The 21,642-nt window shown below is 42.3% G+C and overlaps 1 protein-coding gene across 2 annotated transcripts in view; it reads right to left on the bottom strand.

Moving 5' to 3' along the window:
- Positions 1–18,436, bottom strand: part of AASS (aminoadipate-semialdehyde synthase) — an 82,645-nt gene extending 64,209 nt beyond the window's left edge. The window contains exons 1-2 of one of the 2 annotated variants that reach the window (XM_040343734.1): positions 18,287–18,436; positions 9,124–9,341 (exon numbers count right to left, since the gene is read on the bottom strand). In XM_040343734.1, the coding sequence (XP_040199668.1) occupies positions 9,124–9,333 (210 nt within the window). In that variant the 5' untranslated portion in view covers positions 9,334–9,341; positions 18,287–18,436. The remainder of the gene's footprint in view (positions 1–9,123; positions 9,342–18,286) is intronic. The other variant, XM_040343735.1, reaches the window with a different exon arrangement.
- Between the last annotated feature and the right edge of the window lie 3,206 nt (positions 18,437–21,642).

Here is a 21,642-nt window from a genome sequence, read left to right as displayed (position 1 = left end):
CTGGGGCCTATCAGTAAGAAAACCTAGAATACAATTACAGAAGGGGGCTTGGGCCAGAAATCTGAGCAAATATGCTGCATAAGTCAAAGCATTAAAGCTCCTGATATGTGGCTGCTGTACCATGTACTTGTATGAAAAAGTATCCTATTCTCAGTTATAGTTACATAGTAGATGAGGGTAAAAAAAAAAAAAAAAAAATAAAAAACCCACACACAAACACAAGTCCAACCTATGTGTGTGATTATATGTCAGTATTACATTGTATATCCCTGTATGTTGCGGTTGTTCAGATTCTTATCTAATTGTTTTTTTTAAACCATCGATGCTCCCCGCTGAAACCACCGACTGTGGAAGGGAATTCCACATCCATGCCGCTCTTACAGTAAAATAACCCTCTACGCAGTTTAAGGTTAAACCTCTTTTCTTCCAATACTAATGAGTGGCCACATGGTCTTAATAAACTCCCTTTCACGGAAAAGTTTCATTAATATTGTGGGGTAACAGTACGGTATTTGTAAATTGAAATCATATCCCCTCTCAAGTGTCTCTTCTCCAGAGAGAATAAGTTCAGTGCTCGTAACTTTTCTTCATAACCAATATCCTAAAGTCCCTTTATTAGTTTTGTTGCCCTTCTTTGTACTTGCGCCATTTCCAGCACATCCTTCCTGAGGACTGGTGCCCAGAACTGGACAGCATACTCCAGATGAGGCCGGACCAGAGTCTTGTAGAGCTTGGCATTGCATGCTATTGCTGAGCCTATCATCTTCCAAGACCCCCAGGTCCTTTTCCATCCTAGAGTCACCCAGAGGTTCTCCCCCAGTGAGTAGATTGCATTCATATTTTTGCCACCCAAATGCATTATTTTCCATATTAAACCTCATTTACCATGTAGTTGCCCACCCCATTAATTTGTTCAGATCTACTTGCAAGGTTTCCACATCCTGCGGAGAAGTCATTGCCCTGCTTAGCTTAGCATCGTCCACAAATACAGAGATTGAATAATTTTTCCCCATCCTCCAGGTCGTTTAAGAACAAATTAAATAGGATTGGTCCCAGGACAGAACCCTGGGGGGCCCCACTTTCCACCCCTGACCATTCTGAGTATTCCCCATGTATCACTACTCTCTGAACTCGCACTGGTAGCCAGTTTTCAATCCATGTACTCACCCTATGGTCCATGCCAACAGACCTTACTTTGTACAGTAAACATTTATGTATACATGTATAAATTGCTTTTGCAAAATCCAGATACACTACGTCTACAGGCCTCCCATTTACTAGATGGCAGCTCACCTCATAGAAGGTTAAAAGATTGGTTTGGCAAGAACAAATATCTTCATGATCCATGCCGATTACTACTAATGATACAGTTTTTCATTACTAAAATATTGTATCTAGTCCCTAATTATCCCCTCTAAGAGCTTGCATACAATTGATGTTAGGCTAACTGGTCTGTAATTCAAAAGGGATGTATTTTAGCCCCATTTCTAATGCTGTCCTCCATGTCTACAAAATAGGGGGATAGATTTATGGCATTTTTATTTTACTAGTAAGGTCTGATCTGACTGATCACTGTATAATGGACACTGGCAGGGAAGGGGTTAACACTAGTGTGTCCTAGGGAGGTGCTTTCAAACTGAATGGGGGACAGATGCACTGCAGGAAAGCTGAGATCATGCTTCAACTTAGTTGAAACACTAGATCTCACTTTCCTGAAAAATTTGCGCTGTGCCTTGTTTACATCGACACACTGTTGATCCGTGTCTCCACTAAATGATTGGCGGGTCGTGGCGGCCATCGCAGCTGCCGGACCCGCTGATTGGACACAGCATGAGCCAATCACAGCAGGAGCGATGCTCCAGCAGCGGACGTGCGCCCTCCAAACCGCATGCACAAAATCATGTACAGGCACCCTGCCACAGTATATGTATAGTGGGCAGTCCAGAAAATCGGTTAATACAGTGATCAGTGCTATATAAAAAAAAAGGACACTGGCAAGGAAGAGGTTAACATCAGGGGCGATCAAAGGGTTAAGTGTTCACCAAAAGAGTGCCAACCGTGGGGGAAATGCTGTGACTGCAGGAAAACAGAAACACAAGATCTCCATTTTCCTCCCTCACAGAACAGCGGCCTGAACGATTGCAGGTGGCCGGTGGCCATCACGGCCGCCAAACCCGCTGATTGGCTCCTGCGATGTTCAATCACAGTGGGAGCGGCCCAGACCTCTTGCACGAAATCACGTACAGGTATATATGCGGTCCGGAAGCGGTTGATTGTAATATGCCTATGCACACAGGTGCATAAACAAGCGCCATGCATTATAAAATAGGGGATGGAATAAACGTTTATTCCATCCCCTATTTTATAGCGCAGCACTACCTTTCTTCACAATATTTTATGGTTTTATACACCTTTAGTGCCGCAGCTGTAACCCCCCACACACTTCTTGGTAGCGCGGTAATACTCACTCCTTCACTTTAAGCGCCATGCATTCTTCAGAATTTTTTTTTTATATAAAAAAATAATTATAATTGATAGATAGAGATAGAGATAGATAGATAGATAGATAGATAGATAGGATATAGATATATATCGATCTATCTATCAATCACACACTGATGTATAGAAAAAAATCCCCAGGCTGGGCTTTATACTTCGTATTGTGGACTGAACCCAACACTGACTAGCTAGTAAAGGCTTTTATCAATTACTTTGTGAAAGGTATGTAGAGAAAATATCGATTTATGGTTTTACTGCACGATAGTAACTTTGCCTTGTACCCATGACTGACCCACTTACAACAGTAAAGTAATTATTTACAGCTAAGCGATTGTCTAAACTTCTAGACCTAGGTAACAGACCATTTTAGGAAGAATCATTAAAAGTTAAAGTTTACTTCTATGTAGTTGCATGGGAGGTTAGCGGAGTGTACAGGAAAGAATGAATTGTCTCTTTCTCTCTGTCCTTTTGTGTATTCCAAGGCACTACACTGAAAGCAAGATTTCACATATTCTTCCCCAGCAGGTTTTGTATTGGAGTATGCGTGTATCATTCTGGAACACAGAAGTGGCCTTGGATTCCTTAAACAAGAGACGTTCTTTCAAAATGTTACATGTATTAAGAACATTGGCCCGTTTATACATAAACTCTCAGAAAGCTGACCCCAATATAAAAATAAACACTGAAGCGACAATGTTACATTTAAACTAACCTGCGCCAAGTCAAATTCAATTGTGTATGTCCTTAGGAAAAAGACATTACATTGCCTGAATATCTAGACATGTTTAGGCAACATATCAGGGACTACAAAAACCTAATGGCATACATTTCATATGTGATTTACACCGTTTAAGTGAACTTTTTCTGATATCCTATAAAATAACAACCTTTAGTTTTCATGAAATACTTGAAGAGCTTTTATTAGCCAGATCCTATGAGTTTCTCGCTTCTTTCTGTACATAAAATACAAGGGCAGTTCTGATTACCAACTGCTGGCCAAGAGAATTACATGTGCCTGTTCTGAAGGAGATTCAAAAAGCACTACTTTATGGGAACTAGCTCAGAAATTGGCCCAACGTTGGTACTTCCCCCCCCCCCCCCACTCTCCAGATTTAAAGACCACTTTGCTAGAGAACGTGTGGAGGGACAGGTACAATTCTACACATAATGTGGTCCTTCCCACTTATTCAGGGATTTTGGATAGAGATATACCAAACAATAAGTAAGATTGTGAGCCATCCTATACCACCCACTACCGCATTAGCAATTCTCAACGTGAATGGTGACCAAATCCCTCCGAAATCACGAAAAGTGGTTACCCACATACTGTTGGCAGCCAGGCTATACATGACAAAACAATTTAAGGCTCTTGCCCCTCCAACAATCCTAGGATGTAGTCAGACTAACCCAAACTCATTATACCTGTACGAACTCCTGCTAACTAGGGATAGAGAGGCATACCAAATGTGAGGGGAAAGGTTTGGTCCACGTGGTTGGCTTGGTACGAGAAGTTTACTAGGAGGGATCTCAGTTTAATCTCTGGCTATATCATCTGACTAGAACCGATAATACTCCGCAATTCAGTCATGCAACTGTTCTATGACCGGATGGATTTATGATGTCGAGTAGCATGTTGTTCATTTTTGTTTTACTGTACATTCTATATGTATGGTCATTTGTCATTTCAAAGCTCGGAACGGAAGTGGGAAGCAGGTACCCCCGATTACTTCATATACAAACAGAAAAGCCTCCCAAACATTTATTGTAAAAAAGCAACAACATAAAAGTGTGAGATGCACCTTGCTTACGGTTTTCATGATAGGATTGCAAGTTATAAACAAACTCACGGGTACCGTTTTATACACTGAATAGGTACATTCAATATCTTTGTTTGCACTATTGTTTTGCTTTTTGCCATCTTTGGTATTTCACACTGAAAGCGAAGCACCACATCATATCTTTTATATTAATCTATGTTAATCTATAGTAAAACTATTGGTGCTGGCTAAGATGGGCCTCCCCGGAGGATTCAAAATAGACTTGGGCACCTTGGGTAGGTAGTAAAAGTGGGGGTATTGCAGCTTTCGAGTAGCAAGGAGCCTTTTCCCCCTCCTTTGTTGATATCACCCTCTTCAAAAACTCTTATGCCGTGTACAGACGATCGGACATTCGGACAACAAAACCGTGGATATTTTTTCCCGACAGATGTTGGCTCAAACTTGTCTTGCATACACACGGTCACACAAATGTTGTCGGAAATTCCGAACGTCAAGAACGCAGTGACGTATAAGACGTACGACGAGCCAAGAAAAATTAGGTTCAATAGCCAGTGCGGCTCTTCTGCTTGATTCCGAGCATGCGTGGAATTGTGTGTCGAAATTGTGCACACACACAATCGAAATTTCCGACAATTTTTTTTTCCAGTTCTCACATTTTTGTTGGTCGGAAATGCCGACAGCAAATGTCCGATGGAGCCTGAACACGGTCGGAATTTCTGACAAGCTCCCATCGAACATTTGTTGTCGGAAAATTCAGACCGGGTGTACGCGGCATTTTATCTCCAATTGGAACTGACAGTGCAGGAATTGGGGCTAATCTGACATGTGTAGGTGCGAGATTTGGGGTGAGGTGTGAAGTTGCAGGAAAGGAGCCTGATCTGAGGTGTAAAGGTGCATTAATTGTTGTGGGTCCCAAAGCAGCTGCCACTTGAGCCTGCGCTGTCAAGTAGATTTGGCTATCATGAATTCTCCTGGTAAATTTGTATCCTGCCCAGGCCCGGGTTAAGTGTCCCAGCAGTAATATGAAGAAATGTTTGGCGATATATGCTGCTGTTTTTTAAAAATCCTGGGGTGTCTCTGCGTACAGTCCTTAACATTTTAGATCAGGGCTCGACAAATCCCGGTCGCTAAGTTGCCATGGCGACTAGAAATAGCCTCCTGGCGACTTGGCTTGGAAGGTGGGCAAAAAAAAAAATATATATATATATATTTTTTTTTTTTGTAAAGTCCCCAGCTCTTCCTTCTGTGAGCTGGCGCCATCAGGTGGTGGCCGTTGGTATTACAAGTTAAGCATTACAAGTTAAAGCGGTGTTTCACCCCGCAGAACAACTTTTTAGCATAAAATTCGGCATAGTAGCGCGAGCTACAGTATGCCTGTCTTAATTTTTTTATCCCCGTACTCACTGTGTAATCGTACATAGAAGATTCCGACTGCCCGCGGGGAATGGGCGTTCCTTTCAAGAGGGAGGGTGATTGACGGCCGGCTCTGGCACGTCACGCTCCCCGAAGACAGCCGGAGTAGGTCTCGGCTCTTCACGGCGCCTGCGCACAGACTATGCGCAGGCGCCGTGAAGAGCCAAGCCTATTTCGGCTATTTCCGGAGAAGTGTGACGCGCCAGAGCTGGCCGTCAATCACCTTCCGTCTGGATTGGAACGCCCATTCCCCGTAGGCAGTCGGAATCTTCTATGTACGATTACACAGTGAGTACGGGGATAAAGAAATTAAGACAGGCATACTGTAGCTCGCGCTACTATGCCGAATTTTATGCTAGAAGAAAAAAAAATGGTTTATTTTTTTATTTTTATTTTTATAGGGTGAACCCCCGCTTTAAACAGCATTTCTAATGTCATTTTTCACTATTTTCACTGCCATCTTCTTCCCTCTAATTAGAACCCCCAAACATTATATATATACACTTTTTATCCTAACACCCTAGAGCAGGTATATGCAATTAGCGGACCTCCAGCTGTTGCAGAACTACAATGAGGCATAGCAAGACTGACAGCCACAAGCATGACACCCAGAGGCAGAGGCATGATGGAACTTGTAGTTTTGCAACAGCTGGAGGTCCGCTAATTGCATATCCCTGCCCTAGAGAATAATACAATACTTTGTCACGCCGTATTTGCGCAGCGGTCTTACAAGCACAGTTTTTGGGAAAAAAATTACACTTTTTTAAATTAAAAAAAATAAGACAAACAGTAAAGTTATCCCCATTTTTTTTTTTATATTATGAAAGATAATGTTACACCGAGTAAATTCATACCCAACATGTCACGCTTCAAAATTGCGTCCGCTCGTGGAATGCCGACAAACTTTTACCCTTTAAAATCTTCATAGGCGACGTTTAAAAAAATCTACAGGTTGCATGTTTTGAGTTAGAGGAGGTCTAGGGCTAGAATTATTGCTCTCGCTCTACCAATCGCAGCGATACCTCACATGTGTGGTTTGAATACCGTTTACATATGCGAGCGCTGCTCACGTATGTGTTCGCTTCTGCGCGCAAGCTCGTCGGGACGGGGTGCGTTTTCTGGCTCCTAACTTTTTTAGCTGGCTCCTAGATTCCAAGCAAATTTGTCAAACCCTGTTTTAGATAACTTTGCAAGACTGGGATGTAAACCCGATTCATTAAATTTAAGCTGGGCACACAGATCTGCAGTGTTTTCTTGTCCCTCTCCAAAGCCCTGTGTCTAGGTCAGTGACAGCATCGCCAGGCCAGCCTGGGGGGGGGGGGGGGGGTTTGGTGTCACTGATGTAAGGGGGGAGTGAATCCAAAAAATGTAAGGGTGCACTGATATACATGTTCCCCCTTATATCAGTAACCCCCCCCCTACCATATTCACTCTGCAGAAGGTTGTCTCTGGTCACCAGAGCACCCCCCACATCAGAGTACCCAGCATTCCTCATTACATCAGAGTCTGCAGGATTCCCCACCACAGTGCAAGGAGTTATATTAGAAGAGTGGGTGATGTGTGACATAAGCTTCTAAATGTTGTGCATAAAATGGCAGGACAATTCAAACCCCCCCCCCCCCCCCCAAATGACCCCATTTTGGAAAGTAGACACCCCAAGCTATTTGCTGAGAGGCATGTCGAGTCCATGGAATATTTTATATTTTGACACAAGTTGCGGGAATATGACAAACTGATTTTTTTTTGCACAAAGTTGTCACTAAATGATATATTGCTCACACATGCCATGGTTTTTATGTGGAATTGCACCCCAAAATACATTCTGCTGCTTCTCCTGAGTACGGGGATACCACATGTGTGGGACTTTTTGGGAGCCTAGCCGCGTACGGGACCCCGAAAACTTATCACCACCTTCAAGATTTCTAAGGGCATACATTTTTGATTTCACTCACACAAATCTTGAAGGCGGTGATTGGTTTTCGGGGTCCCGTACGCGGCTAGGCTCCCAAAAAGTCCCACACATGTGGTATCCCCGTACTCAGGAGAAGCAGCAGAATGTATTTTGGGGTGTAATTCCACATATGCCCATGGCATGTTTGAGCAATTTATCATTTAGTGACAACGTTTTGTAAATTATTTTTTTTTGGTCATTATTCAATCACTTGGGGCAAAAAAATTAAATATTCCATGGACTCAACATGCCTCTAAGCAAATAGCTTGGGGTGTCTTTTTTCCAAAATGGGGTCATTTGGGTGGGGGTTGTATGCCATCTTGGCATTTTATGGCCTTCAAAACTGTGATAGGTAGTGAGGAGTGAAATCAAAAATGTATGCCCTTAGAAATCTTGAAGGTGGTGCTTGGTTTTCGGGGCCCCGTACGCGGCTAGGCTCACAAAAAGTCCCACACATGTGGTATCTCCGTACTCAGGAGAAGCAGCAGAATGTATTTTGGGGTGCAATTCCACATATGCCCATGGCATGTTTGAGCAATATATCATTTAGTGACAACTTTTTGTAAAAATAAAAAATAAAAAAAATGTTGTCATTATTCAATCACTTGGGACAAAAAAAAAAAAAAATATTCAATGGACTCAACATGCGTCTCAGCAGTTTCCTTGGGGTGACTACTTTTCAAAATGGGGTCATTTGGGGGGGTTTTGTACTGCCATTTTGGCACCTCAAGAAATGAGGCAGTCATAAAATAAAAGCTGTGTAAATTCCAGAAAATGTACCCTAGTTTGTAGACGCTATAACTTTTGCGAAAACCAATAAATATACGCTTATTGAGATTTTTTTTACTAAAGACATGTGGCTGAATACATTTTGGCCTAAATGTTTGACTTAAATTTAGTTTATTCAATATTTTTTACTTTTCGTTTTAAGAAAAATAATTTTTCTTCAAAATTTACGTTTTTTTCCATTTATATCGCAAAAAAAATCAAATACATCAAAAGAAAGCTGTGGGAAGAAAAGGACGCAAATTTTGTTTCGGTACAAGATTGCATGACCGCGCAATTACCAGTTAAAGCAGCGCAGTGCCAAATTGTAAAAACACCTCTGGGCATTTAGCTGCATATTGGTCCGGGGCTTAAGTGGTTAAGTTGACAATTATCACCTCACACTCCAACTGTATATTTCCATAAGTCCTCAGCTGGGATATTAATTTCAAGCTTACTTACCTTGCAGCACACGTCGTTCTGAAACAAGGGTTATAATACTGTACCACTTACCATTGATCTTTAAAAACGCAATATGCATTTCTTATTATTTATGTCATATACAGCATTCGATTTTATTTTATTCCGTTTCGTGATTGAGTGTGAAGTAATTTTTATTTATTTTTTTGTGTAGCTGGCACTATACTCAAAAAGGTTGCCTACCCCTGTCATAGTGTGATACCATCAATAGCTGACAACCACCAAGTCAAAGTATACCTTCTCGTGTATTGCTCTCCTATTAGACGGCTGCACTAGAACTTTATAGCCAAGATTTGTGAGTTCCTTGACGTGTTTTGGTGCAAGAGGTGCTCGTCGCTCCCAGGCATTGATGTCCTCTCTTCGAATCGCCAACACAGCTTTGTGGTGATGACGTACTAAATGACCAGGACTTGCATTGTATCTTCTGCAATTCAAAACCCGCCACATACTGATACCTGATAGAAAAAAATAATTATATTATTATTATTAATAATTGCAGAATCATCAAAATTTACTGCAAGCCTTCAAAAAAAAAAAAAAAAAAAAATAGGACATGAATCAATGGGGTATATGTATCGTAAGCAATACCAAATTGTGTCCTTAAAGAGTAGCTCCAGTCTCCTACGTAAAATTTTAATAAACAGACACTTACCTGTCCCACGATCCAGCGATGGGCTCACCCCAGCCACTTTCCCCTACTGTCAACTATCACAGATGCCAACATCTTAAAGTGATTGTAAATAATCACCTTGTAAACAGCCCATTAAGTTTAAAATAGAAATGAAAAGGCAAAACATATGTATAGATATAAAAATACAGTAAAACCTTGGATTGCGAGCATAATTTGTTCCAGAAACATGCTTGCAATCCAAAGCATTCATATATCAAAGCGAATTTTCCCATAAGAAATAATGGAAACTCAAATGATTCGTTCCGCAACCATTTATTCATAGGTCCTTCAGGTTATAGTCCATATAAAAAGGATTATAGCAATATGACCGGGTTTGTGTAACCATGAAATGTCCCTCCACAAATGGCAAATATGTTGCGAAATGTTGTACCTTCATTAAATGTAAATGTAACCATATTGCTACACTTAGAGCCGCCTCTCTTCTCTTTTATACTCAGTTGTGACATGACACTACTTGTATATCAAGACACCGCTTGAATATCAAGTCAAAATTTATTAAAACATTTTGCTTGTCTTGCAAAACACTCTCAAACCAAGGTTTTACTGTATGTTATAAATAGCTTTTTTAGAAGTGATAACATTCCCACTGTTCTCAGCTGCATAAGAGCTGGGGGAGGAGAAGCAGAAGCACACTGAAAAAAAGGAGTAAAAAAAACACCCAAGCACGTAAAATCCCTCCTCAAAAAATGTTGAGGTCCCCTACCCCCGCATACAAACGTAAAACCAGACAACGCCTACACAATAAAACGTTGACTGCAATACACAATATACTTGGTAAAAGGGGCGGTCCCCGCTCAGCCGGCCTCGGCTATACTCGGACGGGAGGGGGCAATCCCCGCTCAACTGGGCTTGGCTATGCTCGGGAAGAGGGGCGGTCCCTCCTCAGCAGGACTCGGCTATACTCGGGCTGGAGGGGGGGGTCCCCGGCTATGCTTGGGCGGTCGGTCTTGACGTCAGATTGGCTCAGCAGAGTCACCGTGATGCAACATGTAAGCAATGACCGGCAAATGCATTAGAAGGATGCTGCCATGTCCGCGGTCCATGTCCATAGCAAATAATTTAGTACACCATTTGGTTCAGAATATTTTTTTTCTTGTTTTCCTCCTCTAAAAGAGGTGCTTCTTAGAGCGAAAAATACGGTAATTCTTAGAAGTCGCTGAATTACTCTTACAGACCTCCTATGGAACGCTAAACTAGTAACCTTATAAAAGGCTTATAAAGTGTCACCTATGGAGATTTAGTTAACCACTTGCCAACTGCACTATAGTCAAATGACGACTACAGCACGGTCATCTAGTTCCGAGAGGGCATCCTTCAGATACAGATCGGGGTAAAGGGACAATCACAGCAGCCCTTAACCACGTGATCAGCTGTATCCAATCACAGCTGATCACAATGTAAACCAGGGCTCGACAAATCCCGGTCGCCATGGCGACTAGAAATAGGGTCCTGGCGACTTGGCTTGGAAGGGGGGCTTTTTTGTGAGCTGGAGCCATCTGGTGGTGAGCCGTTGGTATTACAAGTTATTACCACCAGATGTGTAAGCTGGTGCCATCTGGTGGTGGCCGTTGGTATTACAAGTTAAGCATTACAAGTTAAACAGCAATTCTAATGTAATTTTTCACTATTTTTCACTTTTTTCACCGCCTTCTTCTTCCCTCTAATTAGAACCCCAAACATTATATACTGTATTTGCTGGCATATATTTTTTATCCTAACACCCTAGAGAATAAAATGGCGATCGTTGCAATACTTTCTGTCACGCCGTATTTGCGCAGCGGTCTTACAAGCGCACTTTTTTGGGAAAAAATTACACTTTTTTTAATTAAAAAATAAGACAACAGTGAAGTTATCCCCATTTTTTTTAATATTATGAAAGATAATGTTACGCCGAGTAAATTGATACCCAACATGTCATGCTTCAAAATTACGTCTGCTCGTGGAATGGCGACAAACTTTTACCCTTTAAACTCTCCATAGGCGACGTTTAAAAAATTCTACAGGTTGCATGTTTTGAGTTACAGAGGAGGTCTAGGGCTAGAATTATTGCTCTCGCTCTACCAATCGCGGCAATACCTCACATGTGTGGTTTGAACACAGTTTACATATGCGGGCACTGCTCACGTATGTGTTCGCTTCTGCGCGCAAGCTCGTTGGGACGGGCGCGTTTTCTGGCTCCTAACTTTTTTAGCTGGCTCCTAGATTCCAAGCAAAATTTGTCAACCCCTGATGTTAACACATAGGCCGGTCATCAGTTGTCCTTTCCTCACGCTATCACAGCGTGAGGAGAGGACAGCCAATAACCAGCAAGTGTGAAAGAGGACATCTACACTGATAATCAAGGAACTGACCATCAGTATCCTGATTAATCACTGCAGCCCCAAAAGTGCCCATCAGTGTCCAGTGTCGCCAATCAGTGCTGCTCCATCGGTGGAAGAAACTTAAAAAAAAAAAAAAAAAAAAAAAAAACTTTTTTTTAATTTCCAGTCTCTGTGAAAAAAATTAATAAAAATGTCATATGACCGCGCAATTGTCATTTAAAGTGCAACACCACTGAAAGCTGAAAATTGGCCCGAGCAGGAAGGGGGGTGGAAGTGTGCAGTAGACAAGTGGTTAAGTACCATAGTTTGACGCCTTGTTTTATCCAAACAATTAGGATATTGTGCTTTTGTGCAATAAATTTCACTAAAGTGCATTTTTCTAAAATAATTTGTGTTTGAAAAATTGCTGCGCAAATACAGCGTGACAAAAAAATTTAAATAAAAATTGCAATACCCATCATTGTATTCTATAGGGCCTTTGCTTAAATGTTTGGCCGATCCAAGTAATTTTCCAGCAAAAAAAAAATGCTGATTTTTACAATTATAGTATGTGGAAAATGTCAGAATAGGCCTGGATCTCAAGTGGTTAAGGTGATTTCATGAACACAGATGTTGCAACAGAAAATTGCAGATTCACAAATGTTAACCTAGAGTTCATGGTCACCTGTGTGATGGCATTCGTAAGGGCCTTGACAGGCTTTGGACTGGTCATTGGTGTCAGTTTGACATCAGTTTGAGATGCTTCTAGTATCAGATTTTATTGACAGGTGCATATGACCTACAGTTGATCTTCTTACCTGCTATGAGTTCGTTTTGCAATCTATTTAATGACAGCTTTCTGTAAAACCGATGTTACCTAGAAGAAAACCTGTTAGACTTGCTGGTAACAGTAGTTCTACGAACCTTCCAGGGTGGAATGCCTGAGAGAGGAGGGCTCCTCCCCACCCCTTCCTCTTGATCCCCAATTTGTAATAAAGTAATCCCGAACCGGTTCACAAGGAGAATCACTCCACATAGGTACTCACCACCAGGGATGAGCCGAACACCCCCCCCCCCCCCCGGTTCGGTTCGCAGCAGAACATGCAAAAAATGTGTTCGAACACGCGAACAACGTTAAAGTCTATGGGACACGAACATGAAAAATTGAAATTGTTAATTTTAAAGGTTAATATGCAAGTTATTGTCATAAAAAGCGTTTGGGGACCCGAGTCCAGCCACAGGGGATATGTATCAAAGCAAAAAAAAGTTTCAAAAACTGCAGTTTTTCCGGGAGCAGTGATTTTAATAATGCTTAAAGTGAAACAATAAAAGTGAAATGTGAAAAGTAAATGTCTTTCGCGCTACTGGTGAGTATATGTGAAATTAGAAGAAGCTGGAGCTAAAAAGCTGCTGTTCACTGTACACAAAGATAAATAATGGTAAATGGTGATCTTGCGCTTAAGAATACAAATATGTGCAAACTGCAAGAAAGTGACTCAGTGCTGTGCCTGATTACAATAAAAACATGAATAGTGTAAATATGTAAACCAATAACTAATCGGCAAAGAAATATACAGCAAAAAGTATACAACATAAGTATATGATCAATAGTCCATCAAATCGCAACAAAGTGCAAAAACGTGCAAAATTGCAAAAATATATGGAAAAGCCAAAAATGGATTAGGCTAAGTGTGAAGAATGGTTCAATATAACAATGAACAATAAGGTAATGCAGGATGTAATAAAGTTCTGTTTAAAATGGATGATGAGAACAAACAGGGTCAATCTTCCAATATATCAATGGTCTTGATGGATACGTTTCCTAAATTGCAGTATTGAACCATACTCCGTGTCCTCCACCAGTCTCTCAGAACTCTCACCTCACTGCCCAAGGATCTAGAGCACATCAACGTATTCCTTTATCGTCAGCCTTCTCTGCTTCTAGTGTCGTGGCCACTATTGGGCTCCTCTATTCCTTATAGAGTGAGAGTTATTTATATAGCGCAACAAATGCAAACTTAATCGCCTCAAGGCGCTTGGCATCCAGAGTTGTACAGGTCTTTCAGAAGAGGTGGGTCTTCAGTTTTTTCCTAAAAACCCGATGGTTTTCTTCCAAGCGGATGGTCGTGGGTAGAGCATTCCAGAGCCGTGGTCCTTGGACCGAGAATCTACGTTCTCCCTTAGATTTGTAGTGAGATTTGGGGATTTGGAGAAGGTTTTGGTTGGTTGATCGGAGCACGCGCTTGGTGACGTAGGGTTTTATTTTCTCGCTTAAATATTGAGGAGCTTTACCCTGTGTACATTTGTGGGTGAGGCAGAGTGTCTTGAATGTCACCCGGTCCTGTACGGGCAGCCAGTGGAGGGACCTCAAGGCCGGGGAGATTGGTTCCCACGGCTTTTTACCAGTTACCAGTCTGGCTGCCGTGTTTTGGACGACTTGTAGACGTGAAATCTGGTATTTCGGTAGTCCTAAATACAGTGAATTTGCGTAGTCGAGTCGTGAGTTGATGATTGTTCCAACCACTACTGCTGTGTCCTCTTCCGGGATGAAGGGGATGAAAGGGGGGGGGGGGAGACCCCAGCCCATACCCAGGGTATAAAGCAAGGAGGAGAGGAAGATCCAATGGTGTAGTATAAAATGGTACCTTTAATAGTTATACACATAAAAATGGACTCTTACAATGTATAAAAAAAAAAAGAGCTAGTAGGGTTTAAATGCAGCAAATTGCGCTGTCTTATGGTTCCCTTCGCTTCTTCCGACATGCGGTAGCCTCTGTATCCATCAAGACCATTGATATATTGGAAGATTGACCCTGTTTGTTCTCATCATCCATTTTAAACAGAACCTGATTACATCCTGCATTCCCTTATTGTTTATTGTAATATTGAACCATTCTTCACACTTGGCCTAATCCATTTTTGGCTTTTCCATATATTTTTGCACGTTTTGCAATTTAGCACTTTGTTGCAATTTGGCGCACTTTGGGACTATTGTTCATATACTTATGTTGTATACTTTTGCTGTATATTTCTTTGCTGATTAGTTATTGGTTTACATATTTACACTATTTATGTTTTTATTGTAATCAGGCACAGCACTGAGTCACTTTCTTGCAGTTTGCACATATTTGTAATATTTGTATTCTTAAGTGCAAGATCACCATTTAACAATAAAAGTGAAATATTCCTTTAAAATTTCATACCTGGGGGTGTCTATAGTATGCCTGTAAAGTAGCGCATTTTTCCAGTGGTTAGAACAGTCCCTGCACAAAATGACATTTCTAAAGGTAAAAAGTAATTTAAAACTACTCGCGGCTATAACGAATTGTCAGGTACTGGCAATACAGATAAAATGAATTGAAAAAAAAAAAAAAAACGCATGGGTCCCCCCCCCAGTCCATTACCAGGCCCTTTGGGTCTGGTATGAATATTAAGGGGAACACAGAACCAAAATAAAAAAAAAATACGTGGGGGTCCCCCCCCCAAATTCCATACCAGGCCCTTCAGGTCTGGTATGGCTATTAAGGGGAACCCTGCGCCAATTTAAAAAAAATGGCGTAGAGGTCCCCCTCAAAATCCATATCTGCCCCACATTCCTTAACAAAGGGGACCCCCAGATCCCGCACCCCTCCCATGTGAATTGGTAACGCGGTACATTGTACCCCCACCATTTCACAAAAAAAGTGTCAACATTTTTTAAAACCAGAGTGGACAGCTTGGGAAAAGTCCTTTATTAAAAATAAAAAAAATAAAAAGATAAAAAAAAAAATCCAGCAAATCCATTTTCGAGCGAGGAAAAAAAACGCTGACTCGATCCTGCCTCCATGGGAGGCTCCCGCCGTATGACGCTCTTCCATGTAACAGCTCTTATACAGCTGAGGGCGGGGCCACCCATCACGTGCACGAGTGACCCTGCCCCCCTCTGACGCAACGGGGAAACGCTGGGTTACCCAGTGGCATGTACGTGTGACCCCGCCCCCCTCTGATGCAACAGGAAACTGCTCTGTGGAAGGGAGGAGGAGGGAGGACTGGGGTGAGCCAGGATGACACCCCCACAATGGGCCGCACCATTTTCAGCAATTATTTCTTTCGGCAATGTGCTGAAAACACAATTTTTGACAAATAATTTTCGGCCGCTGAAATTTCGGTGCATCCCCACTTGTAACATTAACGAGTCATTACACTGGGGAGGGAAAATATTGGCTAATTTGGACATTTTCACTCAGGCGTGTACTCGCTTTGGTTGCCAGCAGTTTAGACATTAATGGCTGTGTGTCGAGTTATTTTGAGTACAATGTACACTCACTACTTTGTAGTAAAGTGTTATTTCTTCAGTGTTGTCACATAAAAAAAAAGACATAATAAAATATTTACAAAAATGTGAGGGGTGTACTCATTTTGTTGAGTACAATATATATATATATATAAATAAATAAAAGGGCAGAATATAACCTGTTGTGCAGCTAGTTATACCTGCCCCACATTCCTTTCACTCTCTAACACAGTACTAACATGCTGTTAGCCAACACTGCTTATCACAGACCTGGAGTTAACACAATACTGTTTATTAAAAAGCCTCAAAGCAGGAGTAAAAATCAGTGGTGTTAGAAAACGTTAAAAGAACGGTGATAATGCAAGAACTAACACCGTTTATTAAACGTACACCGTAGGGCTCTGTCACACCAACTTTCCGCTCAACGGACTCCACTTTGCTCAGCGAGGGATCTACCCCTTGAGCGTGCGGATTACAGGTCCGTCTCCGCTCACTGTGCAGAGACGGACCTGTCAGAGCCTCGCTCTCCTCTATGGGAGAGGGGTCAAGTATATATCAGGCCCGTGTCATTGATGTGTATATAGGAGGGGTCATGTATATATGTATATATCAGGCCCGTGTCATTGATGTGTATATAGAGGGGTCATGTGTATATCAGGCCCATGTCATTGATGTGTGTATATATAGAGGGGTCATGTGTATATCAGGCCCAGGTCATTGATGTGTGTATATATAGAGGGGTCATGTGTATATCAGGCCCATGTCATTGATGTGTGTGTGTGTGTATATATATAATATATATATATATATATATATATAGAGGGGTCATGTGTATATCAGGCCCATGTCATTGATGTGTGTGTGTATATATATATATATATATATATATATATATATATATAGAGGGGTCATGTGTATATCAGGCCCATGTCATTGATGTGTGTGTATATATATATATATATATATATATATATATAGGGGTCATGTGTATATCAGGCCCATGTCATTGATGTGTGTATATATAGAGGGGTCATGTGTATATCAGGCCCATATCATTGATGTGTATATAGAGGGGTCATGTGTATATCAGGCCCATTTCATCGATGTGTATATAGAGGGGTCATGTGTATATCAGGCCCATGTCATCGATGTGTATATAGAGGTGTCATGTATATATGTGTATATCAGGCCCATGTCATTGATGTGTGTATATAGAGGGGTCATGTATATATGTGTATATCAGGCCCATATCATTGATGTGTATATAGAGGGGTCATGTGTATATCAGGCCCATTTCATCGATGTGTATATAGAGGTGTCATGTATATATGTGTATATCAGGCCCATGTCATTGATGTGTGTATATAGAGGGGTCATGTATATATGTGTATATCAGGCCCATATCATTGATGTGTATATAGAGGGGTCATGTGTATATCAGGCCCATGTCATTGATGTGTATATAGAGGGGTCATGTATATATCAGGCCCATGTCATTGATGTGTATATAGAGGGGTCATGTGTATATCAGGCCCATGTCATTGATGTGTATATAGAGGGGTCATGTATATATCAGGCCCATGTCATTGATGTGTATATAGAGGGGTCATGTATATATCAGGCCCATGTCATTGATGTGTATATAGAGGGGTCATGTATATATCAGGCCCATGTCATTGATGTGTATATAGAGGGGTCATGTATATATCAGGCCCATGTCATTGATGTGTATATAGAGGGGTCATGTATATATCAGGCCCATGTCATTGATGTATATAGAGGGGTCATGTGTATATCAGGCCCATGTTATTGATGTGTTTATAGAGGGGTCATGTATATATGTGTATATCAGGCCCATATCATTGATGTGTAAGACCCAGGCCTGATAGTACTCCCCCTGCACTTGTTACTCCTTTATGGAAAGCTCAGCTTTACCTATAAATGCCATTCACATACACGAGGACTGTCAGCAGCACACGCCTTCTTCTACTAATACAAATCTCTCACACTGCAGCCGTATATTAGTCTGTAAAGAGCTTATAACTCCAGCATGTATGTATCTGGAGAAAGCAGGCCTTGGAGCCCTGAAGAAGAGAATGATGGAAGAAGGAACACCACCCGGCCCCAACCACCTACCTACTCGGGGTGAAGGGAGCTCACTGCGCCCCTCGCCTGACCCGTCCGGAGAACACAAGATCGGGAACACCGACCTGATGAACACAACTTTGGGACGGCTGGATCGTGTCTATTTCGGCTGCACCAATCACAGCGCACAGGTAAGACACGGCCTTCCTCCTCAGCCAATAGAGAGGCGCGTTAGCAGTGAAGTAACTTGTATCGCAGTCTTAGCACCTCGGCATCCCTACAGACGTGTGCGCTCGTCGCTCCTCTGCATGGTGCTGTTCACTGGGATTAGCAATAAAGATTTATTTACATGGATACATTTCCCACGAGATAAAAAAAAAAAAATCCCCTTGACTGAACGTTTCTACACACATAGAAGATGTGTTGTTTGTGAAACACTGCAGGTAACACTGCAGTGAAACACTGGAGTGCCATTTTGTGTTGCCTAAATACAGCAGTAATATGGTTTGTATCCATTGCTATGAGTAAAGTTCATTTCAGGGACAGAAAGTACAAGAAATAAAGTATGGTGGAGGCCATGTTAGACCCCTTTCACTGAGCTACCCGTGTGTTAGCGGTAAAGGGTCGCTCGTTTTAGAGGCACTTTACTGCTGTTTAGGCTGCGCTTTTCGGCTGCTAGTGGGGCGCTTTTAACCCCAAAGAAGAGGTTAAAAATCGCAACAAATATGCTGCTTGCAGCACTATGTCTAATGTCCCGCAAGCGCACCGCTTCAGTGTAAAAGCACTCATGCTTTCACACTCCAGGGAGTGTTCAAGCGATTTACAGCCACTATTTCTAGTGTAGCCAAGGTTTGCTACTGTGCTCATGATTAAGGGGCAGTTTTGTTGTTTTTTTATATGGGTTTGGCTCCCTCTAGTGCATGCTGGACTCTATTAGCTAGATTCAGGTAGATGTGTGCATTATTACGGCGGCGTAGCGTATTGTATTTACGCTACGCCGCTGTAAGTCAGAGAGGCAAGTGCTGTATTCACAAAGCACTTGCCTCCTAAGTTACGGCGGCGTTGCGTAAATGGGGCCGGCGTAAGCGCGCCTAATTCAAATGAGGATGAGGGGGCGTGTTTTATGTAAATGGTGGTGACCCAACGTGATTGCCATTTTTTACCAACGGCGCATGCGCCGTCCGTGTACATATCCCAGTGTGCATTGCTCCAAAGTACGCCGCAAGGACGTATTGGTTTTGACGTGAATGTAAATTATGTCCAGCCCCATTCACGGACGACTTACGCAAACGACGTAAAATTTTCAAATTTCGACGCGGGAACGACGGCCATACTTAACATTGGCTACGCCACCTAGGGGGCAGCTTTATCTTTACGCCGGCGTACCTCTTACGGAAACGGCGTATCTTTACTGCGACGGGCGCACGTACGTTCATGAATCGGCGTATCTAGTCAATTACATATTCTACGCCGAACTCAACGAAAGCGCCACCTAGCGGCGAGCGAAAAAATTGCACCCTAAGATACGACGGCGTAGGAGACTTACGCCGATCGTATCTTAGCCTAATTTAAGCGTATCTGGTTTCCAGAATACGCTTAAATTTACGCCAGCGTAGATTCAGAGTTACGACGGCGTATCTATTGATACGCCGGCGTAACCCTACCTGAATCCAGCTATAGGTGTGTTTTTTTCCTCCTGTGAGAATGACCCAGAGCAATGCATCATGGAACATGTAGTCCGGGATGAGGAAGTGACGCTGTTAGCCGGACCAATCTGGACCACAGGTAACAGAGCAGCCTCCTGGGAGAGTAAATAAAAAGGCGTGTTTTCTGACACAGCAGATCGGCCTGTGTTCTAGACCAGTGGTCTCCAAACTGCGGCCCAGGGGCCAGATGCGGCCCTTTGCTTGCTTTCATCCGGCCCTTGGGGCACTATTTCCAAACACTAATACCAACAATGGGACATAATACGACCCACTGACACCAATGAAGGGACAATTCCTCCCAATGAGACAAATGATGGGACACAATTCCTCACAATAACACTAACAATTTGACACAATTTCTCCCATTGACATCAGCAATGGGGCTTAATGATGGGGCATGATTCCTCCCACTGACACCAAAGATGGGGCATTGTTTATTCCCACTGATAATCAGGACCTTTTCTACTCCCGATGACCACAGTCCGGCCCCCATTAAGTCTGAAGAACAGTAATCTGGCCCTTTGTTTAGAAAGTTTGGAGACCCCTGTTCTAGACCATACGGTAAGGTGACAAGATTTTTTTAATTAAATCCTGGGACATTATATATATATATATATATATATATATATATATATTTTTTTTTTTTTTTTTTTTTTTTTTAACTAGTAATGGCGACTCTCTGCGCGTCGCCGCCCTCCTCACAGCCTGTCAAGTCTTGCTCTTCAGGCCCTGGCTACTACTGGGTGGGGAGCGGAGGAAGATCACTCCACCAGGGAAGGCAAGGAGATAAGCAGGCAGGCGGCTGGCCGGGACTTGAGCCAAGGCAGAAGAACATGCGAGCGGAGCTGAATGGGCATGCACCCGAAACTGAAGGAATATTCCCTCCGCTCCGACTAGCACATGATCATCAGAAAGCTGCACAGATAATGGTATTTCAGACTTTTTTTTTTTTTTTTTTTTTTATTCTGCAATGACTGTCTTTGAAATTGCCCCTGCCCCTGTTCAACTACAATCCGGGAACAAAACCGGGGACAGACTTGGTCCGGGGACAGTGTCAATCCGGGGACTGTCCCCTGAGACCGGGGATGTCTGGTCACCCTACCATACGGAGGTACCTGCAACCCAGTCCACCAGAAGCTGCGGCGCCACCATTTTCACAGGACAAAGACACCAAGAATTTCATCTGGAACCCTCTATTCATCTGATGCTCATAGTGGTGAGCGGGTACAGCCCTTGTGATAGTTAACAACAGTACTGCTGAGTAACATTTATACAGACTGGCTGGTGATACTTGTAGTTCCACGGATGTGAATCTACTTCTTCACAGGCCTCACACAGCAGGCGCTTGGGGGCCAATATCCCCCCATTGTGCTTTAAAGTCAGTATTGTGAACATTTCTCTAACACGGTTAAAGGAGGAACACACGGGTTATCATTTCTTCAGATAAGGTGCAGTTTAGTTCATCCTCTCCCATCTTGGAGTTTGCAATTTGGCACTGCGCTTCTTTAACCGGTAATTGCGTGTTCAAGCAACACTGTACCCAAACAAAATTGATGTCCTTGTTTTCCCACAAATAGAGCTTTTTCTTGGCGCGCATTAAACAAAAAATGTTTTGGGGAAAATTTTTTTTTTACTTTCGGCTATAAAACATCCAATAAAAAAAAATCAAATTTCTTCATCAATTTAGACCAATATGTATTC

Source organism: Rana temporaria, chromosome 3 (assembly GCF_905171775.1).
Source record: "Rana temporaria chromosome 3, aRanTem1.1, whole genome shotgun sequence".
In the NCBI taxonomy this organism is placed as follows: Eukaryota; Metazoa; Chordata; class Amphibia; order Anura; family Ranidae; genus Rana; species Rana temporaria.
This window is presented reverse-complemented; position numbering and strand designations above follow the sequence as displayed.